At 46.5% G+C, this 23,384-nt stretch overlaps 1 protein-coding gene across 2 annotated transcripts in view; it reads left to right on the forward strand.

Annotated features, from left to right (window-relative positions):
• DPP6 (dipeptidyl peptidase like 6) overlaps nt 1–23,384 on the forward strand; it is a 697,605-nt gene that overhangs the window by 637,552 nt on the left and 36,669 nt on the right. For both annotated transcript variants that reach the window (XM_060248043.1, XM_060248044.1), the window contains exon 16: nt 1,055–1,170. In XM_060248043.1, the coding sequence (XP_060104026.1) occupies nt 1,055–1,170 (116 nt within the window). The remainder of the gene's footprint in view (nt 1–1,054; nt 1,171–23,384) is intronic.

The following is a 23,384-nucleotide window of genomic DNA, read 5'->3' on the forward strand; positions in this document are numbered from 1 at the left end:
CAGCTGCAGTGGTGTGATGGGGTAATTGATGTACCTAATTTCAGTACTGCACTCTGGCTGCACTCTGGTCATGAAGTGTGGCCTGGACTACATTCCCAAAGACTTGTGTAGTTCCATTTTAAACTGCTTTGTTCTCTCCACTCCCGCGACCTGTCATGGCTACAATTTTCGGCCGATTCTTTTTGAATTCCCAGTGCAGCAGCTTATGGCAAGAGAGGCTGCTGTTGTGCATGGGATTGTCTTGCTGGCTAAGTTTAGTTTATGAATGTTCCCCAAACAGGTTGACAATTGTGTATTGTTTATGCCCAACTGGGTTGACATCTGCCAGAGCTATGGCTGACCCAAGGCCATTCCAGCAGGTGCAAGTGGAGGAGTGGGGAATCGAACCTGGTTCTCCCAGATAAGAGTCCGCACACTTAACCACTACACCAAACTGGCTCTCCACAGTATACGGAAGTATACGGGGAGCCCTACTCGGCTCCCACATAAAGGGCCTCAATTGGATTCGGCTGTATGCGATTCCATATACAGCTGAATCAGGGGTGATTCGGCGGTTGATTCGGTTCGGCCGAACCGAATGCACACCCCTAGTCATCCCCCACTAGTGCATGGGAGGAGAAAGATCACATTGAAAGAGAAGCCAAAGCTCACCTGCTGCTTTGAGACTCGCTGCTGCCACCACTCTTCATCTTGAGGAACTGCTTCTCTCTCTGCTGGTGAGCACCCCTCCATTTGAGAAATGGGACATCACCATAAAGCCTCCTTGAGGTCACAGGTGCCTCTTCCAATTTCTCAGCCGGAGGGGAGCTCCATCCACCAGCATGAAAGAGCAGTGGCCTCCCAGATTCTTTAGCAGAAAGATGGATTCTGTCTGGCAAACCTGCTGAGGAGAGATGATTAGGTCATTACTGCATAGGGAGAAGCACTCCCCACCAATCAGCTTGAACAGTGAGAATCTCTCTCCCAAGGCAATCTGTACCCAGCACGGCAGTTATAAATATGTGTCCTTTGCCTGCTTGTCATTTATGCACATATGTCATCGTTCTCTTTGCAGCACCAGTCTTGGAGACTTCAACAGGCAATGTTTATCCTGCGATTTGACCAGCAACTGCACGTACTTCAGTGCATCCTTCAGCCCCAACATGGTCCATTTCCTGCTGACATGTGAAGGTAGGCTTTGCATGATGTCCAGGGGATATCTCAGACCTGTTCTACAACAACTGCAACATTCTGCTTTTGCAACTCTGAGCTTCGCCTCGTCATTATTTGGCCTCCAGATATTTTTATTGCTTGTCATTCATTAAGAGGGGGACACACTTATTAAAGGCAGTGGGCACAGTTCAAGGGCACCAGATACACAAAGCTGCTCACCATAAAACAAACACTGGTATCAATTTCCAGCTAGCCTTCTGCCACTCTCACACGTTTCCCCTCGGTGGGGCTTCCATCGGATTTCACACTATCTGCCCCGGGGCTGCAACTAGCTTCGCCTTTTTTGCATGGCAAGCAGAAACTGTTTTTAGAGAATCTTGTTTACTGCGCGAAAGAGGCAGAGTGAGTTGCAACCCTGGGGCAGATAGCGTGAAATCCAACGGAAGCCCCCCAGAGAAGAGGAACATGAGAGCGGCATAAGGCTAGAGGGAAATCAGTCTGGATTTGTTGAATAGTTCCAGTTTGTGATCCCACACTGGCAACTGGTGTGAAGTTTCTCCATTTGTTTACATGAGGGGAGCAGATTTGTGCTGACAAAGGAATGGACATATAGATCTCTTTCTGCCTTGGAAAATGAAGAGGAAGCAGGAATCCGGAATCCAGAATGGAAGATACTTTAGGATGCAGGAAGGTTGACTTCTAAGTGCGGGGGGAGAGGTTGGAGCACCCGGTCTCTGTCATAAGAACAAAAGCCTTGCTGTGCAGAGAAGGGGTGTTCCAACTGCTTGCTACACAGTTTCCGGAAGTTTGCTTAGTTCAAAACTCACAGCATAGTTTGAGAATAGTTCCTGGTTCAGGGGTCAAAGGGAAGCCTGGACAGGAAGCACTTCCTGAGGAGACAAGGGGGAAAGTCTAGTGTGGGTTAAGTTGAGCCTGTCTGTTTAATAAAAGTGTGTTCTACTTTCTGTTGCTGGCAAGTCTCTCTGTGTAGTGTGTCTAATTGCCCAGCTGACCACAAGCAGAGCCGAACGGTGAAGAACAGGCCTCTCAGAGGTGACTTGCATCTCGTGGCGTGAGAGCAATCACCCTCAGTAGTCCTGCCCTGACTGGGTCGTTTGAATGCTTAGATTCCACCACACAAACTAGGCACAGAATCAGAAGTTCAGTGGATAGTTCAGCAGACATCAATAAATAACTGTTATTAATATAATTTCAGAGGGTAGCTCTGTTGGTCTGCAGTAGACGAGCTAAATTCAATTCAGCAGTACCTAGAGACCACCAAGACATTCAGGTATAAGCTTGTGAGGATTTCCTGTCCCTCAGCGGGCTTTTGTGGCCCATGTTGTGGTATTTCCATGGCCTCAGAATTCGAAAGGGAAGTGTTAAGTCACCCAGTTCCATTCCCTTCCCTCAGGCTCACACTCTTTCTCTGTCTCTGACTCCTCACTCCAAGCACATATCCTCCCTGGCTGCTTTTTATAGCCTTCCTTGGACCCTCTCCCAACCCTCCCAGGTCCAATCCCCTTCCTCCCAGGTTCTCATGTGAGGGAATAAAGGTTAGGCAGCTCACATCCTTCCTTCCCACAATCCACCAGGCTCTCCCTTTCAAGCCATATTCTGCCCCGCCCCCGCCCCAAGGCTGCTTTCACACATTGAGGGTTTTCCAACCTGCTTCTCTTCCTCCTCTGGCCTGGCGTGGCCTCTGGCTCCCAACCCCTTCAGAATTGCTCCTGGCTTTTGATGCATTGTGGAGGACCATAGTCTCCCCCCACCCCACAGCTGCTCATGCTTGCCTCGTCAGGTGCCCACGTGGCCAGCCCCAGGCCTTTGTGGTTGGGGAAAGGGTGGACCCAACTGATATCATTGGGAGCCATTCTGTGGGACTCGTTCCTGTTGTAGCTGTTACCTTCCACCTCTTCCCTATGTTGGGAGTCTGGTCTCAGGCAGGAGGTCATGGCTCAACCACCCGCAACCTGAGGATCCAGAGTGAGGTAAGTGGGGCTTCTTTTCTTGCCCCAGTTGTCTGTCTCAGGTCAAGCAGTGCTGGGAAAGGTCAAGTCAGGGGACACCGGGCTGGGGGATATGTCCAACTGAGGGGACACGTCCCCTGAGCCTGCTTCAGCGGGGCGGGCGGGATATAAATCAAAGAAACCTAAACTCCCTTCACAGCTCTTGAAAGCTTATACTCCCCAAATGTTGTTGATCTCTATCTAGCTCTGTTATTAATATATAACAATTGCCATGACATACTATAAGCAGAAAAAACAACAACATGGGATCACAGTTTATGGTAGAGGAGATACAAACGAACACTGTGAAATGATGGCTAACACATTTAGTAAAACTTTTATCAAGAATCTTACAAACATAAGAAGGCTTTTGCATCTGTTTAGGGAAGAAGTTAAGTACTGGATTGCTCCCGATTTGTTGTTGTTCAGTCGCACAGTCGAGTCCGACTCTTTGCGACCCCATGGACCAAGTCACGCCAGGCCCTCCTGTCTTCCACCATCCTCCGAAGTGTGCTCAAATTTGTGTTAGTGACATCAGTAACTCTGTCCAGCCATCTCATCTTTTGCCGTCCCCTTCTTCTTTTGCCTTCTGTCTTTCCCAGCATCAGGATCTTCTCCAGGGAGTGCTCCCTTCTCATTTGGTGGCCAAAGTATTTGAGCTTCAGCTTCAGCATTTGTCCTTCCAGGGAACAGTCAGGGTTGATTTCCCTTAGAACTGACTGATTTGATCTTCTTGCAGTCCGAGGGACTCCCGATACACACAGTGAATTGTAACAAGAGGCTGATAACTTTGAAGTAAATAGGAATGCTCCTGAGGAAGACTTTGACAAAATGAGCCTATATCCTGGTGCTGATTGGATAGATTTTTCTTTGTCGCATTGTAAGGCTGTACTTCTTTATAATGTGACAAAAGAGTTGTAAGATTCTTGATAAAAGTTTTACTAAATGTGTTAGTCAGCATATTACAGTGTTTGTTTGTATCCCCGTGATATAATATTAAGCATTTTTGTTGTTATTGAGTTCTTCATCTTGCCAACACCACAGGCTTGTCGAGAAATGTATTTATTCATTCATCGCTTTTTAATGAAAAGATTATTGAATCACCATGGAGACCCTGAAAAACAGTCAGCTTTCACTCTAAAACCCAGTGGAAGTGGAAATGGAGTCTTCCGTAAATATTTTGCACCAAAATATTCGTTGATCAGCTTTGGTTCTGCAGAACTGTAAAGAACGTTGTCGTGAATTGGAGCTCATTCCATAAACCTTTGAAGATAGACACGTTAGATAAAAGACATTTTATCCCATGTTCTGGTGAGTTCCTGCTGCGGGGGGGAAAGCGATAACTTCATTTGGCTTGAAGAAAAGCAGACAGCTGTCGGCTTTCCTCATTCCAAGTGCTGCTGATCAAAACAGATCTCCACTTTAGTACAAAGTGCAAGCTTATTAAGAATAGGCCCAGCCAGTAATTAATGTGGAGGTGACTTGCTCAGGGCTTTTACAGCATAGCTGGACTTTGCAGTCCGAATCAGGCACTTCCAAGATGTATGGAATAAAAATCTTAAATGGGAATCTGGAGTGAGCAGCCTTTTTATTTTTTTATTTTTTTATTTATTTTAGTTTTCGCTGTCTGGGGATTTACCGTGTGGCTAACCACCTCAGCCACCCAACTTAAATGTCAGACTGGATTTCCAGGACAAGGAAATTGAAAATAGTTGTTTCTGGTTTTCTTATGGGAGAATTTGAGCCAGTAATTCATTGCCTTAATAAAGAGGAGATATAATTTACCTCTTTGTTTACAAGATTCTTTGGTAGCGACAGACATCTCAGGTTTCTCCTGGTTAAGTCGAGGCTTTTGTAGGAGGCTCAACAAAATTGTGACACAGTAGATACAACTTCCTAGCAGTCTAATTCAAAAGTATGGCCTTAGTTGGGATATAAGCAGTAAGCACGTTTGAATTCAGTGGGAGGTAATTCTCAGCAAGTTTTTTTTATTTTTTTTACCTTATTTAATTTGTATCCTGCCCTCCCCTGACAGGCTCAGGGTGGCTTACAACAATTAAAACAACATAAAATTAAATTAATACAATAAAATCACAATAAATTATTAAAATGTCTCAACCGTGTGCAATTTTAATCCCTAGATGGCGTTATTATTAATTCTTGATTAGCTCTGTTTACTGTGATGTTATTGGATGTTATTGAGTGCCTTGCATTTCTGTTTGGGTTGGGTTAAGATATTTTTAAGATATTAAGATAAATTAGGCTGCTACATGCAAAGAAGGTCTCAGGGAGTGGTGGCAGCATTCAAGAGAACCGCTTTGACGCTTGCCCATTTGCATAGGCTGAGTTGAAGCAGTTTTATTCCTTATTTTTCTTGCTGTTTCATTGTCATGCTGACTGGAACAAAGTTGACTTTTCTACAAGCTTAGTGTCTATAGCAGGGGTCCTCAAACTTTTTAAATAGGGGGCCAGTTCACTGTTCCTCATACTGTTGGAGGGCCGGACTGCCGTTACTGTACAAGGCCGCGGGCCGTCAGTTCTCCGTCTTCTGCATCTCTCTCCCTTCCCTACACCACACACCCCGGCCTGGGAACTCACCTCACCTTGGTATCACCTCACACTCTGTCTCCACCGCCTCAGCCCAGTGCCGGAAGTGTGCGTTGCTAACGCAAGTTTAGGTTGAACGTCACTTCCGGTCTGATTTTGCCATAACCCGGCGGGCCACATAAACGTCCTCAGCGGGCCGCATCTGGCCCGCGGGCCATAGTTTGAGGACCCCTGGTCTATAGATTCTGCCTGTAACTGCAGATAAACTCTTTACTGTGTTTACAGTGGTCTTTTATTCCTGTTTTGTCTTGTTGGCAATGTCTAACTGCATGTAAGTTAGAGTGTGCATGTAAGAAGAATCTTCTTAAAAGCAGCTAGGAAATGGGGCAGGGGAGTTGCTCAGAGCCGATGCACAAAATAGTTTACATGTCTTTTTCCAAAATGAACTCTCTGTCTGGAGCACAAGCAGGAGGTGAGCAGATTGGTAGTGGAGGAAGGTGGTTTTTCAAGAATTCTGGTACTAGACTGTTTACGTCTTTGGAGGAGAACCAGAAGCAGAGATTGGTGGTGCCTCCTGTTCTCTGCCCTTGTTTGCATCCACTCAGGTAGAACCTGCCCCTAGGGTTGTTACCCTCCAGGTGAGGCTGAAGATCTCCTGGATTACAGTTGATCTCCAGACAACATAGATTGCTTATTATTTATTTATACATTTAAGACATTTATCCCACTTCCCCTGGAAAAAAGGGCTGCTTTGGAAGGTGGGCTGGAGGGCGTTATACTCTGCCAACATCTCTCCCCTCCCTAAACCCTACCCTCACAGGCTCCACCCTCAAATCTCTAGGTATTTCCAAACTCAGAGCTTGGCAACCCTATGTACATCTTTTTTTGTGGGCTCTCAGCACAAAGACAGGAAGATGTGGAGATTCTGCTGCAGATATTACCAGCAGTTGCAGAGAGCAGGAAATGCGATTTATGCTTCTGTACACATACACACACAGAATATCTTAGGTGAGATCTGCTAGGCAAAAGCTATGCATTGTCTACTGACAGTCATAAAGTCTGCCGGTGAAGGCATCTAATGGCAAGGTTGCCTTTTAATCCTAGCTGGTTCCGAGGCTAGAAATTCTGCTCTTGCCACATGTTTATACTTTTGGCAGCAACCGAAACAAGGGAGAGCTGGCCAGAACCTCTCAAAACACTGTCCAGATTCAAGCAGGCAGTACAGGAACTGGTTAATTTCCCCGTCATATTATGGCTGAACACGACATTCATATTCTTGCCCGGGAGGTATTGTTGGTGGTTGCTTGCATATTACTTCCTATTAAGTGATCTGTTCTGGCCCCGATTATTGCCCTCCATCAGGGTGATTATCTAGGATGGGTTTCTTCTTTGTGTACCCCTGCAGCAAGAGAATGTAATTAATGCTCAGAGGCAAGCGGTGACCTTTTGCCACCATTCCTACGGCTCTGGGGGGCCTAAATTAGTTTCTGCTGCTTTTGACGCATGCCCCAGCTTAATCACTGGGTTGCATCTTATATTATAGCGGATGCCTTGTACACATTTGCATGCAGTTGCCCTCGTTTCCAGAGTCCCTGGGTACCCTTAATTCTGAAGGATGATCATGGTTCTCCATTGTGCCTGGCTTCACATCTCAAAACTCCTTGAGGGGGAGAACGTTGCGCATTCCCTTTAATCAGAGTAGTCCTTAAAAGCGTGGGGGCCAGCTTGGAAGTTTCTTCCACAAATCTGAGCCCTCAAAAGTGCAGTTACTCCAGCATAGAAACAAGCTCCTATTAGCTCACTTAATTTTTTAAAGAGAACATCTGTTCTGTCACCCTTTAACAACATAGTTATTAAAGCAGGCTGTGATTAATTTAAATTGTCACTTGGGTGGAAGTCAGCATTACGTCGCTGCTTCCTCCAAGCAGACCCATCATTTGTATGTTGTAAAATATTTCATTGTAGTGTGAAGCATCATTAATTTAATGTAAATTACCCTTAATTGCTCATTGACATAGGGAGAAAAAGAATAGGGAAACGGAGTGAACGCAGGAGCTATTGCTGGCTTCCAGTTTACTTGAACAGCAGCGTTTCCATGGGTAGGAGAAAGTCAGGTTCTGTGTCACTGTGCAAAAGCATGAAGCTGATGGTTCTGCGGAGCACCCTTCATGTTTGGTTACTGTGTACATGTCTTTAAAAGGGAAACATGAGCAGAGCAATTCAGAAAGTGAGCTGAGCGATGCATCTGGAGACAAATTATTTTTCTCTTTGTTTTCCCATGGGAAGGAGATGAGTTACAAAATGCATGCAGATAGATCCAAATGGGCAGCGGTGTTGGTCTGAAGCAGTAGAACAAAGTAGGAGTCGAGTGCACCTTTAAGACCAACAAAGTTTTATTCAGAACGTAAGCTTTCATGTGCTCCAAGCAAACTTCATCAGACAAAGAATCAGGTACAGTGGGCAGAGCTACATATAGCTGGTAGGCAGTGGTTTAGAATGCAAAATGGTACAAATTTAAGATCCAATGACAGAATAGTAAAATTAACAAATTGAGCAAACTTTTGATCTGGGTAGCATGAGTGTGAGAAAGCAATAAAACAGTATGTCAAAATGTGAGAATTTCTGTCAATCACTCTATTATATAAGCCTGAGTCAAAAAGAGGGCATTACTTTCTCAGAAGTTTTTCCATCCAACTAATTTACCTTTTAACATGTAACATACATATAGTTTGCCATTAGAAGAAAAAGACATTAAAATATAGTGGAAGATGGGTTTAGTATACATAATAAGATATACAGCCAATATCCCTATTTGAGTATATCAATACAGCTAAAAGAGAAATACATTGGATAGTGATGTTCTTGTCCACCTAATTTACTATTTAACATGTAAATGTCTTTCTTGTTTGCCATTAGAAAAAAAGAATACAATAAAATATATGTAATGAGATATAACAGCCAATGCAGTAACTTTCATGCATACTCTCTTCAGGAAACTTTATCCATGTTTTGTTTGCTGTGGAACTCATGCACTTGGTAGAAAAATCTTAGGCATGATTTAGGACAGGGGTGGCCAAACTTGCTTAAAGAGCCACATAGAATAAACATCAGATGTTTGAGAGCCGCAAGACATGAATGTCAGATGTTTGAGAGCTGCAAGAGAGGGAGGGAGGGAGGGAGGGAAGGAAGGAAGGAAGGAAGGAAGGAAGGAAGGAAGGAAGGAAGGAAGGAAGGAAGGAAGGAAGGAAGGAAGGAAGGAAGGAAGGAAGGAAGGAAGAGGGGGATGGGGAAGTGGAAGCTGGCTTGGCTTGGGGAAGTGATTTAAAGAGACAGATGCCTTCTCCAAGCTGGCCAATGGGATGATGGGGACTTTGAGAGCCACACAATATGTGTGAAAGAGCCACCTGCAGCTCCTGAGCCACAGTTTGGCCACCCCTGAGTTAGGACCTGTGTTCCCTCTAAGCTGTGTTAGTGTGAGCTATCTCATAGTTTTTCAGTCTCCAGCTCACATATTTTTATATTAGCTCAGGAAGGATGGCCCCTTTCCCAGAGCAAACTCATGTATGCAGTAGCCAAATCGCTCACTCACTACTTGAATGCCAGCAGCTCATGAAGTAGAATTTTTGCTCACATGACTCCACAGCATAGAGGCAGCATTGTTTAGGACGTGCATTCAGAACATGCCATGCATTGGCTGGGCCCTTTCTTGTTGCCCTATGTGAAGTAAGAACAGGTCATGTTCAAAGCACTCCCCGGCAGCTGTATGTTGAAGGGAATGATAGGTCATGGTAGACAATCGCACTCTCAAGGAAGCTTTCCCACCATAACTGATCTTCTGTTTGAGGATAAATTGATAATCGATACATTGTCAAGGTGGCCTAATGCAGGGGTCCCCAGCCCCCGGGCCGTGGACTGGGACCAATCCGTGGCCTGTTAGCAACCGGGCCGTGGAGCAAGGCAAAGCTACCCTGCCACCCCTTTTGCCCACCCGGGGCCCAGTAGGCAAAGGTCACAGCCTCACTCCAAAGCGCCACCTCTTTCATCCACCTGAGTCCTGGGCAGGCAGAAGGGGCAATGCAGCAGCGACCTTTGCTGACCCCTCATTTCAAACCCCCACGTTGAGGCTGGGGCAGGGCATGGGGGCAGCAAAACCCTCAGCACTCCCCCACCGGTCCGTGGAAGAATTGTCTTCCATGAAACTGGTCCCTGGGACCAAAAAGTTTGGGAGCCACTGGTCTAATGAACGCATGAAGTTGCCTTATGCTGTAAGACCATTGGTTTGTTCCACTCAGTACTGTCTGTTCTGACTGACAGTAGGCAGGCCCATTGCTGCAGGGGTGCAGGGTGGGGTGGGGGGGCAGGCCGCTCTATGTAACCCCCCCTCCCTCTGTAGGGCCCCTCCATTCCCAGGCTATTTCTCTCTCCCCCTCCCACGCGTGAGAGAGAGTACAAGAGAGAAGACCACGACAGAGAGAGAGCAAGAGAGAGAATGACGGAGAGAGAGAGAGAATGAGAGAGATAGCACCAGGTCCTTCCACGTCACTTCGCCAAGCTCTCCCGGCCACTAGCTGGTGAATCCTGGCCACAGGACTGTCGCCTTGGCAGCCTCCCCCAACTCCACTCGCCAGGGCCAGATCTAGGAGGGTGCTTTCCCCAGGCGCCGACGGAGGGGGGTGCCAAATTGGGTATGGAGTCCATTGTATTCTATGGGACCATAAGATAGAATGGCCCATAAGGGGGCATCATTTTTTTAATCCGCCCCTCAAACATATAGATCCGGTCCTGCCACTCGCTTCACGCCTTCCCTCACGCCGCCGCCTCACAACATGAAGAGTGCGAGGCCAGGCTTTCGAGCGGGTGCGTCAATTGCAGGGCGCCTCCGAGGCCCAGGAACAAGAGGGGGGGAGGCCGAACCTCTGGTGTTGCTGAGCAAGTGAGCATGACTTTCTCAGGGACCCCAGGCAGATGGGAAGGTCAGCGGCAAAGCGAGAGAGCTGGGGCTGGGTGGCTGGCTGCTGGAAGAAGCAGCCAAGCCCCACGGCCCCCCCACCCAAAGTTTTATCCCCTGCCCCCCCCCAAAAAAATTCTGGCTATGGGGCTGACAGTAGGTCTCCCAGTAGAGGTATTCCTTGCTGTATTCTGAGAAGCAGCATGGTGTGGTGAAGAGCTGCAGACTCTAATCTGGAGAACCAGGTTTGATTCTCCGCTTCTCCTCCACATGAGGCCTGATGACCTCCACATGACCTTGGGTCAGTCACGGTTTTCTCAGAACTCTCTCAGCCCCACCTGCCTCACAAGATGACTGCTGTGGGAAGAGGAAGGGACGGAGATTGTAAGCCACTCTGAGACTCCATAAGGTAGAGACAAGCAGGGTATAAAAACCAACTCTTCTTCTATATTGCTGGATTGATTTAACTGGAGATGCTGCAGATCGAACCTTGGAGCATCTGTGTGCCTCATCGATGCTCTGCTAAGTCCAGGATTTTCTGACCCAGAGTTTGACGTCCATAGTAGAATACTTGTGTCAGGCAGTATTTGTGACTCATCATGTATAATGGAGCATTTCAGTGTGTGAACTTTTTATTTCCACTTGTTAATTCAGCCGCAATACATTATAATTTTGATTTTGGTTTCCCACAAAAATAGACTCTCACACATTCACTGTTCTGTGCAATTACCTTATTGAATGTGGCGTGCTCTGTAATCTGCATTACGCCTGTTTATTGTGACTGCTGCTACCTTTTATTTGGAATATACGAAATATCCCAGTGATGAACTTTAGCCCTCATTATATTGTTATGAATAATAAGGGTGGATGAGTTGTATTGTAACTCTTGGTTGACGTCACACACATTCAGAGACTTGGAAAATTTCTTACCAGATTGTTATATCAGTGAGGATTTTGTTTTGCTTGTACAGTTACCGTGAGAAGTTACCCATGACAGGGCTTTTTTTGAGCAGGAATGCAGAGGAATGCAGTTCCAGCTGGCTTGCCACCAGGGGGTGTGTCCTGATATGCAAATGAGTTCCTGCTGGGCTTTTTCTACAAAAAGAGTCCTGTGTGAAACAATGGTGACATCCGGAGGTGTGTTCTAATATGCAAATAAGTTCCTGCTGGGCTTTTTCTAAAAAAAAAAAGCCCTGCCCATGGCCTATTCCATAAACTTTCAGTAACCACACAACCTATGAGAAAGCAACACTTGGTTTCAATGTATATATATTTGCTCCTGGATGTGTGTGTGGTTTTTTTAATCATAGTATTAGTGACCACTGAAGAAGACCCTAGAGGCTAAAATGCATATGGTTCCATTCAGGGGTGGAATTCTAGCAGGAGCTCCTTTGCATATTAGGCCACACCTCCCTGATGTGGCCAGTCTTCCAAGAGCTTACAAAAAAGAGCCTTGTAAGCTCTTGGAGGATTGGCTGCACCAGGAGCGTGTGGCCTGATATGCAAAGGAGCTCCTGCTAGAATTCCACCCCTGGTTCCATTGGTCATTTGATAGATTCATCACCCATATATGTAAAATCATCAGCCGTGTATTTAAAATTACTTTTTTCAAGCTCATGTTGATATTCTTTGAAGTCTGATCCTCAGACTGTTTGTTTTAAACCTTTAAATACTTTTTGCTACTGTTTACACCATTATATAGTTATCTAATAAAGGTAGGTGGCCATGGTGGTCGAGTTGTTGCATATTTAAAAAAAATCTACGAGAAGAATGCCAGTGTAAACCTAGGAACACACAAAGGGGACTTCTGGTCAGTGGCTGCCTGAACCACAGACTCATGAGCTCATTGATCACCGTCTTTTGAGTTCAAGTCCATCACCTTAACCAGTGCAGCCCATTGGCAGTTTCACAATTAAATACAACACACTGACTTTTCCCATGGAATCCCAGGAATCTCAGTTTGTTAAGGATGCAGGGCTTTAACTCCCTGGGCCAGTCAACCCAGGCCTGCCCCCAGCCACCCGCTGGCTCAGGGAGGTGCACCCTGAGTGGCCATCCAGCCAAGACAAGGCCAGAGGGTGTGCAATCCGCCAGCTAGCCAGCTAAGGCAGGCACATCGTGGACCACCAGGTGGCCTGGCAACCAAACGGTGGTGTTGTTGTCAAAGCACCACAGGGCTTTTTATATCATTTAGCAGAGTAATACACAAAATAGCCAGGCACACACATTGTAGCTTTAACCAAGTAATCTTTACTTGTCTAGTGAGGGGGAAAGGTAACTTGGAGTTCTATAAAACAAGAAAAGATCTAACATCCTATCTGACTCCTCTAACTTAACATGTTGTCTCTCTGAGATCTAAGCAGCAACTTCACGGAGATCTGAGGGCTTGAAACAAAGGGTCATAAACTGTAACCTAGTGCTTTCCCCCAGACCATTCCCAAATCTATTGATTACCCAATGAGAGCTTCCCTTTACAGGCCACTATGCATATTGACACCTAGCTTCTGGCAGGAGATACGTGCAGAGCTTCTGATAGGTCCTATCACTGACTAGCTAAGAATCAGAATGCATAAACAAACAATTAACTCATGACTACAGGAAGTGAAGTTGCCAAAACCCCAACAGTGCCCTCTTCTGGTTCCCTGTGCCTCTACCTCGGCAACTGCCAAGGGCCACCTAGTGAGGAAGACTGTAGATTTATACCCCGCCCTTCTTTCTGAATCAGAGTCTCAGAGCGGCTTATCTCCTTTATCTTCTTCCCCCAAAACAGACACCCTGTGAGGTAGGTGGGGCTCAGAGAACTCTCCCAGAAACTGCCGTTTCAAAGACAACTCTGCGAGAGCTATGCCTAAACCAAGGCCATTCCAGCGGCTGCAAGTGGAGAAGTGGGGAATCAAACCCGTTTCTCCCAGATAAGAGTCCGCACACTTAACCACTACACCAAACTGGTGAATGGGTCACACCTGTAAGGGGGCTAAGAATTCTCTGCTGGAGGTTTCCAGCCTCTTGTATAGCGCAACAGCTCCTGGTTCCTTTGCAGAGAGAGACTGGCTGTCAAGCCAGCTTAAGTCTGCAGCAGGGATCCACCCAAATTGTTCGTCTTCCCCTTCGGAAAGATAAGCAGTCCTGGCAGCTGGCTTCCCATAATACCCCCACTAATGAAAGTGCTGGAATCTGAAGGTGGTATTGTACATTCTGGGAACAGAAGCGGTGTGTGTTTTATTTCCAGCTTGGTGAAAGACCTTGGTTGAACTCATTACGCTGGAGTGCCTAAGTACAGATGTTCCCATCCCAGAAGATTTAGAGCTCTGAGGAGAGCTGCGTCTTTTACCTTCTTTGCCAGCTGGACTCTTTATTAGGTTTATTGTTCTCTGACTCCCAGAGACCAATTTAGCTTTTAATGAAACACTGCAGGGATATTAAGAACATATGCCTGTGAATCTGTTGGAGAAGAAGATCCATACAGAGAAATGAGACACAGGGCTCACTGCTTTTCTAATGCACGTTTGGTTTGAAGACGGAAAGACCTTGAAGGGGGCATTTGCAGACAGTGTTCCCTCTAAGCTGAGTTAGCGTGAGCTAGCTCACAGATTTTTAACCTCCAGCTCATACATTTTTGTCTCGACTCAGGAAGGATGACCCCAGAGCACAATCATTTATGCAGTAGCTCATAACTTTAATGCCAGCAGCTCACAAAGTAGAATTTTTGCTCACAAGACTCTGCAGTTTAGAGGAAACATTGTTTGCAGAACAGTAAAAGACAAGAGACCCTGACCTGGATAGCCCACGCTAACCTAATGTCATCAGATCTCAGAAGCTAAGCAGGGTCAGCCCTAGTTAGTATTTGGATGGGAGACCAACCAAGGAATACCAGGGTTGCTGCACAGAGGCAGGCAATGGCAAACTGCTTCTAAATGTCTTTTGCTTTCCATACGTGAGTGGTGACTTGATGGCACTTTCCACCACTAGAATGCCGAAGATTACCATCATTTGTGCGACCTGCGAGATGAGGATGGTGACAATGATTTTAGAATATCAGGGCTCCGTTTTTTAATATCAGGGCTCCGTTTTTATATATATATGTATCTTTTGTTTATGCTTTTAAAGTAAAGTCTTGGCTTTTAGAAGTGGCTTCAGCCCCACCCCCCAAAATAACACACAGCAGATCCACATGCATCACAAGCTATTTCCCTCATCGTTTTGCAAGCAACTGTGGAGTTACTTAAGGGGGAAATGTGCTCTGCCTGCAGAAAGGTTTTATAGAATTAGCTATCACTTTGGTCACTTTATGAGAAGGCACAAGTCACTAGAAGAAGAGAAGAGATTGAATTTATACCCCACACTTCACTACCCGAAGGAGTTTCGGAGCGGCTTACAAGCTTCTATCCATTCCACTTCCCCTTCCCACCACAAACATCCTGTGAGGGAGGTGGGGCTGAGAGAGCTCTTCAAGAACTACTCTTGAGCAGAACAGCTCTGAGAGAGTTATGATTGACCCATGGTCACTCCAGCAATTGCACTTGGAGGAGTGGGGAATCAACCCGGTTCTCCCAGATAAGGGTCCACACACTTAACCACTACACCAAACTAGACAATAGGAAAAGTGGAAGGCAGCAGAAGAAGAGGGAGATCCCACATGAGACTTTGTGAAGAAATACACAGCCTTCAGTTTGCAAGATTTGAGCAAGGCTGTGAAGAGTAGAATGTTTTGGAGGTCATTAACTCAGAGGGTCACCATAAGTTGGAAGCGGCCTGATGGCACTTAGCAAACATGCATGTCATTTAAAAAAAAAAAAACACGATAGTAGAACATGATAGATCAGTGGTTCCCCACCCCCTTTTTGATCCTGTGGGCACCTTTGGAACTCTGATGCAGGGTGATGAGCACAATCACAAAAGACCTGCTACGAGGTGGAGCCAACCACAAAATGTCGGGGAACAAGGTTGTATATAACTAATAGTAACTCTTCAGCATTTAGGCATTTTTAAACACCCTGCAGGAATTAGTACATGTAAGGCAGAAATGTTCTGCCAGGCGTTGGGTTGAGGACAGTGACTATCTTCCATCTGGCTGGCTCTCCTGTTTCTCCTGTCTCCCCCCCCCCACACACACACACAAGGCAAGACCACTGTTATGTCTTGAACATAAGCTGTGTACCGCATGGCGATTGCTACTAAGGGTAACCGGTGGGTCCCCGGATGTGGCTCGCCAGAAGCCCCGCCCATCAAGATCTGTGGCGGGAAGTTTGACTGGCCAGGATTGGATTGGCCAGACAAGGGGGCAGTTCCGGGTAATGTATATAAGCGGGACCCGGCCCGCGTGTTCTCTCTCTTGTAATGTGCTACTGAATAAACTATGTTGCCTTCAAACCGTTTCGGTTCTCAGTACATTACAACCACCTTGTTGGTTGTACTTACTGCTGTTATAAGCGGGGGGCGATTTAAAAATCTAGCTTAAATTAAAATAAACTCTGCTTGAGAAGATACCTTTTAATCTTCACAGCACCAGCCCCTCCCCCTTTCTAAAAGCATTTGGCAGGCACCAGGAAAGATGCGAGCAGGCACCATGGCACCTACGGGCACTACACGGGGGACCTCTGTGCTTGATGCTGGGAAACTTAGCCCCCTATAAAGGCAGCACTGAGGGATTCTTGATTTAAAATACTTTTATTTACTTGGAACATGTTATGCTGCTTTTCCATAGGGTAACATATCTAAATTTTAATCTAAATCCTTTGGATTGCTCCCGGATGTCTTTTCTATCCTTTTGGCTTGCAATCTATGCATGTAATTGAGTCCAACCCTGCTTAGCTTCACTGTACTGAAGTACTAGGTGCTCCCCAGACCATTTGCTGGGATTCAATGGACTCTGGACCTTCTGATGGCACTTGGTTTTTTTTGGCCTCTGTGTGACACAGAGTGTTGGACTGGATGGGCCATTGGCCTGATCCAACATGGCTTCTCTTATGTGACACAGAGTGTTGGACTGGATGGGCCACTGGCCTGATCCAACATGGCTTCTCTTTTGTTCTTATGTAGATATTGGATTTATAGAAGATATTGGATTTATATCCTGCCCTCCACTCCAAAGAGTCTCAGAGTGGCTCACAATCTCCTTTACCTTCCTCCCCCACAACAGACACCCTGTGAGGTGGGTGGGGCTGGAGAGGGCTCTCACAGCAGCTGCCCTTTCAAGGACAACCTCTGCCAGAGCTCTGGCTGACCCAAGGCCATGCCAGCAGGTGCAAGTGGAGGAGTGGGGAATCAAACCCGGTTCTCCCAGATAAGAGTCTACACACTTAACCACTATACCAAACTGGCTCACCAAACTGGCTCTTATGTGGCACAGAGTGTTGGACTGGATGGGCCATTGGCCTGAACCAACATGGCTTCTCTTATGTTCTTAACGCTAAAAAAGCCAAACTCTGCCTCCATCAATCACCACTTCTACTCCACCACACCATGTCCTGGGCCTGCCCTCACTTGTCAAATCCATCTCATTCTGCTTCTGAGCTTATGGGTTCTGCTTTATACCTACCCACTTTACGGACCAAGTCGTTTGTACATTTATAAACTGAAAGGGGGAAAACCCAAATATATATATCATGCCCAAGATAATCCCTCCCCTCTCCCCCATCTATTTGCCTTCCAAGTACTGACTCTGCTTAGCTTCTGAAATGTGATGAAATCGGGCTATACCATATGAAGCTGCCTTATACTGAATCAGACCCTCGGTCCATCAAAGTCAGTATTGTCTTCTCAGACTGGCAGCGGCTCTCCAGGGTCTCAAGCTGAGGTTTTTCACACCTATTTGCCTGGACCCTTTTTTGGAGATGCCGGGGATTGAACCTGGGACCTTCTGCTTACCAAGCAGATGCTCTACCACTGAGCCACCGTCCCTCCCCTGGTATTTGTGAATTTCCTGCATTGTGCAGGGGGGTGGACTAGATGACCTTGGAGGTCCAACTCTATGATTCTAACAGCAAGTATCTGCAGGGCTGGTCATGCCACTAGGCAAACTACGTGATTACCTAGGATGCTGGCCTTCTGGGGGCACAGGATTGGGAGCTCCCATGTGGCTAATTGACATGATCAGTGCAGGGGGGTGGTGCCAGAAGTTAGCCTTGCCTGGGGTGCGGACAGTCTAGGGCTGGCCCTGAGTATCTGTTTTCCATAGTGTGAACTAAGAGCATCCAAAGAGCTCCTGAGCTGTATGAACAATGCAGCATTCTTCAATGGCGTGAAAACAAGACAGCATTGAAAATGGTGATGATTTTTTTTACTTTGCTAGATAAGCATATACGGAAGTGCTTGCATAATGGGGCGGAAGCCTCACACTTGCTTTAGGGGTTAAGTATAGCAATTCAAGTTGCTTTTTCTTTTGTGTGATTGCCAGCAAGTGCCACGAACATCTGTCTGCGGTATTGACTCTGAAAGCACCGTGGACGGGACAGATCTTTTAATTACAGCCAGTGGCTCCGAGACGCTCCCGGCCCTTTTTTGTTTATTACTATGATAATATGGCCTCCGTGTATGAACCTGAATGCACAAAGCGATGAATAATTCATGGCTTAGCAAATAAAGAGATCCTGGAATCTGCACACTGGAGTGGGGGGGGCATGAGACTGGGAGGGGGGCTGTTGCCAATTATCGCCCTCTAGGGCCCTCCCGGTTGGCCCACCCCCTGGCCCCGCCATTGCAGCTGCTCTTTTCAATCATTCATCATTTCTGGAGAAAGACTTTAGCAGAGGCTGGCAGAGACAATTTCAAGGTTTTAAAAAATATATATATTATTATTGTTGTATACATGGTGGGGATGTCACTTAGAAGTCTGAAACGGCAGCCCCGACCTGGACAGCCCAAGCGAGCCTGATCTCGTCAGATCTTGGAAGCTAAACAGAGCCAACTCTGGCAAGTATTTGGATGGGAGGCCTCCAGAGAATACCAGGGTCAGGAGGAGGCAGGCTATCCAGCCACTTCTCTGAACATCCTCCATGCCCCAGTAGGGGTCACCAGAGGTCGCCATGACTTCCAGGCACGGGCGCGCACACACACACACACACACACAGAATGCAAAAAAAAAAAATACTGAGAGGTAGGGAGGGAGAGAGAGAGAGAAAGAAAGAAAAGGAAAGAAGAAAGAAAGAAAGAAAGAAAGAAAGAAAGAAAGAAAGAAAGAAAGAAGGGAGGGAGAGAAAGAAAGAAAGAAAGAAAGAAGGGAGGGAGAGAAAGAAAGAAAGAAAGAAAGAAAGAAAGAAAGAAAGAAAGAAGGGAGGGAAAGAAAGAAAGAAAGAAGGGAGAGAAAGAAAGAAAGAAAGAAAGAAAGAAAGAAAGAAAGAAAGAAAGAAAGAAAGAAAGAAAGAAAGAAAGAAAGAAAGAAAGAAAGAAATGGCCTGCCATGTGATGGGGATGAAGAGGGGGCGGGGGTGAAGTTTTTCCTTTAACATTTCCTAGATTCCTTTTTCCCTTTCATAGTTTGGGTTTGGACAGCTGTTTGATGTTGGTGGTGATTTCCCCATCCCTGCCAGGGCTGCCAGTAGAACACAGAGACCAGAGCTTCAGCACAGCAGCTTTTCCTGCAGTTTCCCCACCCCAGTTCCCCGCAGTTGCTGTTCACCTTCTTTTAATATAGCAGCAGCTGAACATTGTTATATCATTAGGATGTTTTAAGAACCTGTGCATCAGACTCCCAGCTGTTGTTCTTCAGAGTTCTCTGGCCCCTTTTGTAGTGGAGATGTGCAGGAAGAGGCAATGGAAGGGGAGTTTTTTTTTTAAAAAAAATCAAAGCTACAAAATTCACAGAGCCTGATAAACTGTTATATTGCTATAACAATATTCATTCGCAAATTTAAAAAGACAGAAAACCCTCCAGTTATGGGCAGAGGCAATGACTGTGGTGGTGACAGGGGCAGGAAAATGGCTGCCGTATGGGCAGGACTGGGGAAGGCTGAACTTTCCCTTCCACCTAACAGCCATTCAAGCTTTACTGCAATCAGGCCTTGAATTAAACAGGAGCTCACAGGAGCACAACTCCTGAGCCTTTCTGAGGGTTCCCTTGCCTCCTCTCCACCCACCTTGTCCATTGAATAGTAGGTGCAGCTGCATAACAATCCCTGGATTAGGAGAGTGGGCAGCCAGCCAGCCACCAGGGGCTTTGCCACACCCCCAGCAGCCCTCATTAACCCCTAGAGAAGCCCATACCTCCCTTCCTCCACTTCTTATGTGATTTTTGGCTTACTGGCCTTTTGACTGGGGGGGGGGGCAAGGAGAGCTCCAGGTTAGCAAGGCCTGCTTGGATCTCTAGCCAGCCCAAGCAGGCTTCACTCACCCAAGGCTCTCCTTTCTTGTATCAGGTTGCTTTTGGCTGGTGGGGGGCCGGCATATGCTAATGAGCTCCACCATCTATTTTTCTACAAAATGACCTCTGACTACAGTTGTTGTTGCAAATCAGGTTTGGGGAAGATAGGAGAAAAGTTGGGAAACCTGGGAGGTAGAGAAATGCACCACGACTCTGTGCATAGGCTGAAAAAAAACCCTGCTTCTTGACAGCATCAAACCTTGGACAAAGAACCCAGTGAAAAGGGTCTTTTAAGTAATATCCCTCCACTGATGTCACTGGGAAACTAGTGTTAAAACAAAAGGAGAAAGCTTGAGTCCAGTGGCACCTTTAAGACCAACAAATAATCATGCAGAAGCACTAAGCAGGCTGGAATGCAGTCAGGATTGTTCATGTGTGAAAAGCGCATTCATACGTGTGTGGGGAGCAGTGTTCCCTCTAAGCTGAGTTAATGTGAGCTAGCTCACAGATTTTTAGCCTCTAGCTCACACATTTTTGTCTTAGCTCAAGGAAGGATGACTCCAGAGCACACTAATTGATGCAGGATCTCACAGCTTTAATGCCAGCAGCTCACTAAGTAGAATTTTTTGCTCACAAGACTCTGCAGCTTAGAGGGAACATTGGTGGGGAGAGCAACTTTTGCTTATAGTTGTTGCTCGCCTGCCTCATCAGGAGTAGCTCCAGAAACCCCTGACCTTCAAGGGGGGCTTTTGAGGGACACCAGGTGCTACAGCAGAAAAGGGGGGACGGAAAAAGAGAAACAGCCCCATTTGCACATAAAATTGACACGGGTGTGTAAAGTGCTGTCAAGTTACGGCCGACTTATGGCAACCCTGCAGCCTTCAAGGCAAGAGAAGAACAGGTAGTTTGCCATTGCCTGGCTCTACAAAACAACCCCAGATTTCCTTGATATCCAAGTACTGACCAGGACCGACTGCCGAGCTTCTGAAATCTGACAAGATCGGGTTAGCTTAGGCTATCCAGATCAGGGCCCCCTGAATGCTATTGTGGCTTTTTAGTGAATGAATAATGTGTCAGATCTCAACCAGCTCATCGTGACCCCAACCATGGGGTGCTCAAGGCAAGAGATCGCAGAGGTGGTTTGCCATGGCCTTTCCCTGCACAGCAGCTCCTAGCCCGTCCAAGTATTAACAATGCTCAGGGCTTTTTTTCCTAGAAAAAGCCTAGCAGGAGCTCATTTGCATATTAGGACACACCCCTGATGTTACCATTGTGATGTCACTGTTCATAGAAAAAGCCCAGCAGGAACTCATTTGCATATTAGGCCGCACACCCCTAATGTCACCATTGTTGCACACGGCTTTTTGTAGAAAAAAGCCCAGCAGGAACTCATTTGCATGTTAGGCCACACCCCCTGACACCAGGCCAGCTGGAAGTGCATTCCTGTGCAGTCCTGCTTTTAAAAAAAGCCCTGACCACCCTCCAGCTAAGCTGGGTACTGCCATTTATTTTCCAAGCAATGCTTGTGCGTTAGCTGCAGTCTTGTTCTTACAATGATATACTTTTAATATTGCTTCTTGTACACGTAATAATCTCTGGGTGTTTAGGAAGATCAGCAGCAGCAGCTAAATTGTTACCGCTATTAAACGAAGCCCCCTTTCTGTAACTGCAATTCTAGGCTGCCTCATTACCTCCCAGATGCCTGGTTGTGGCAAGCTGTAATTTCAGACTCCTCTTTGAACACCATTCCCTGTTTATGCCCACACCAGAGATAAGGAAGAATATTTCCAGGGGCAGCTTTTGTGCAGGCGAAAAAGAGAATCCGTTGGCCAATGTGCCATAAAACCATTGCTTGCAGATCACATGGTCAGTGTTAAATTGGTCAGTGGCCTTCCAATGAAAACAGCACATCTGGGCACATATACATGCACATTTTCAGAGTATAATGGCTCAGTGGTAGAGCATCTGCTTGGATGGTTGACTCAGTGGCAGAGCATCTGCTTGGTAAGCAGAAGGTCCCAGGTTCAATCCCTGGCATCTCCAATTAAAAAGGATCCAGGCAAATAGGTGTGAAAAACCTCAGCTTGAGACCTGGAGAGCTGCTGCCAGTCTGAGTAGACAAGACTGACTTTGATGGACCGAAGGTCTGATTCAGTGTAAGGCAACGTTATATGTTCATATATTGTCCCCTTTGCATTCTCAAGCATAAACAACCCAATTTCCCTTCACCAAGTGGTTGGAACCTATGCAGAACAGCTCAACATAGCAATACATGAAGCTGCCTTTGAATCAGACCCTTGGTCCATCCAGCCCTGTCTGCTCAGCCTGGAGGCAGCTGTCTGTGGTCACAGGCAGAGATTTTTCTCACCATCACATTTGATCCTTTTAACAGGAGATACCAGGGATTGAACCTGGGACCTTCTGCTTGCCAAGCAGATGCTCTGTTATTGAGCCACAGCCTTTTGCCTTCCATGGAAGACACAGAGACTAGGGTTGGTGAGGAGAATGCATTTCTCATTCCCATATTGCTTGTGTTTTGAGAAGCCCCCCCCCCCCCCGGACAAAATTCTTGCCCTGTTTGGTGACATGTAGCTCTTTGAAAAAGGAAGGGGAATCAAGAGCAGGCTTGCCACGTGCTCACATGAAACCAGTCTGGCTTGCCCTTGTGCATTTAGCGCCATTTGGGTCAGCACAGACCAGCAGGTGAGGTTTTTCATAGTGTGGAGATGAGCCTCCTCACCTGCTAATACCTGTAGGTCCAGCTGCTGGAAAAAGCTTCTTCAGGTATCTTTGTTGAGTCTCAGGCCAGCGTTTCTCTTGGGCATGCTAAGCTAGTTGCACACACATTCTTTGATTCCTGCTTAGTGTTCTTTGGAAGCAGCCAGCTTCCAAACAGCAGTGGATGTGCTTGTACTGGGAAAGGAACATCATGCAGGGCTTTTTTTTTTTGTAGCAGGAACTCCTTTGTATATCAGGCCACACACCCCTGATGTAGCCAATCCTCCTGGGGCTTACAGTAGGCCCTGTAAGAAGAGCCTTGTAAGCTCTTGGGGGATTGGCTACATCAGAGGTGTGTGGCCTGATATGCAAAGGAGTTCCTGCTACAAAAAAAGCCCAGGGAACATGTACACTCCTGTAAATGGGCACTGCCCATCCATGTGCTTTTACCATTGGGGCTCTTGCCTTGTGGAATGTCCTGCCCCAAGGAGGTCAGGAAAGCTCTCGCTCTCCCCTGAACTTCCACAAACCATGCAAATCTAAATGAGATTTGCTTTTCTAAATGAGAGGGCTTTTCTGTGCAGGTCGTAGGGTTTCAAATACACCCATGCAATGAGAAACAAATGTGCTTCTCATTGCTGCTGTTCATTTCAAGCCCTTTGCTTTTCTGTCATTAGGAGCACAGTGGAAAAAAAATGAACCAGCACTGTAA

Source organism: Heteronotia binoei, chromosome 10 (genome assembly GCF_032191835.1).
Source record: "Heteronotia binoei isolate CCM8104 ecotype False Entrance Well chromosome 10, APGP_CSIRO_Hbin_v1, whole genome shotgun sequence".
Classification (NCBI taxonomy): Eukaryota; Metazoa; Chordata; class Lepidosauria; order Squamata; family Gekkonidae; genus Heteronotia; species Heteronotia binoei.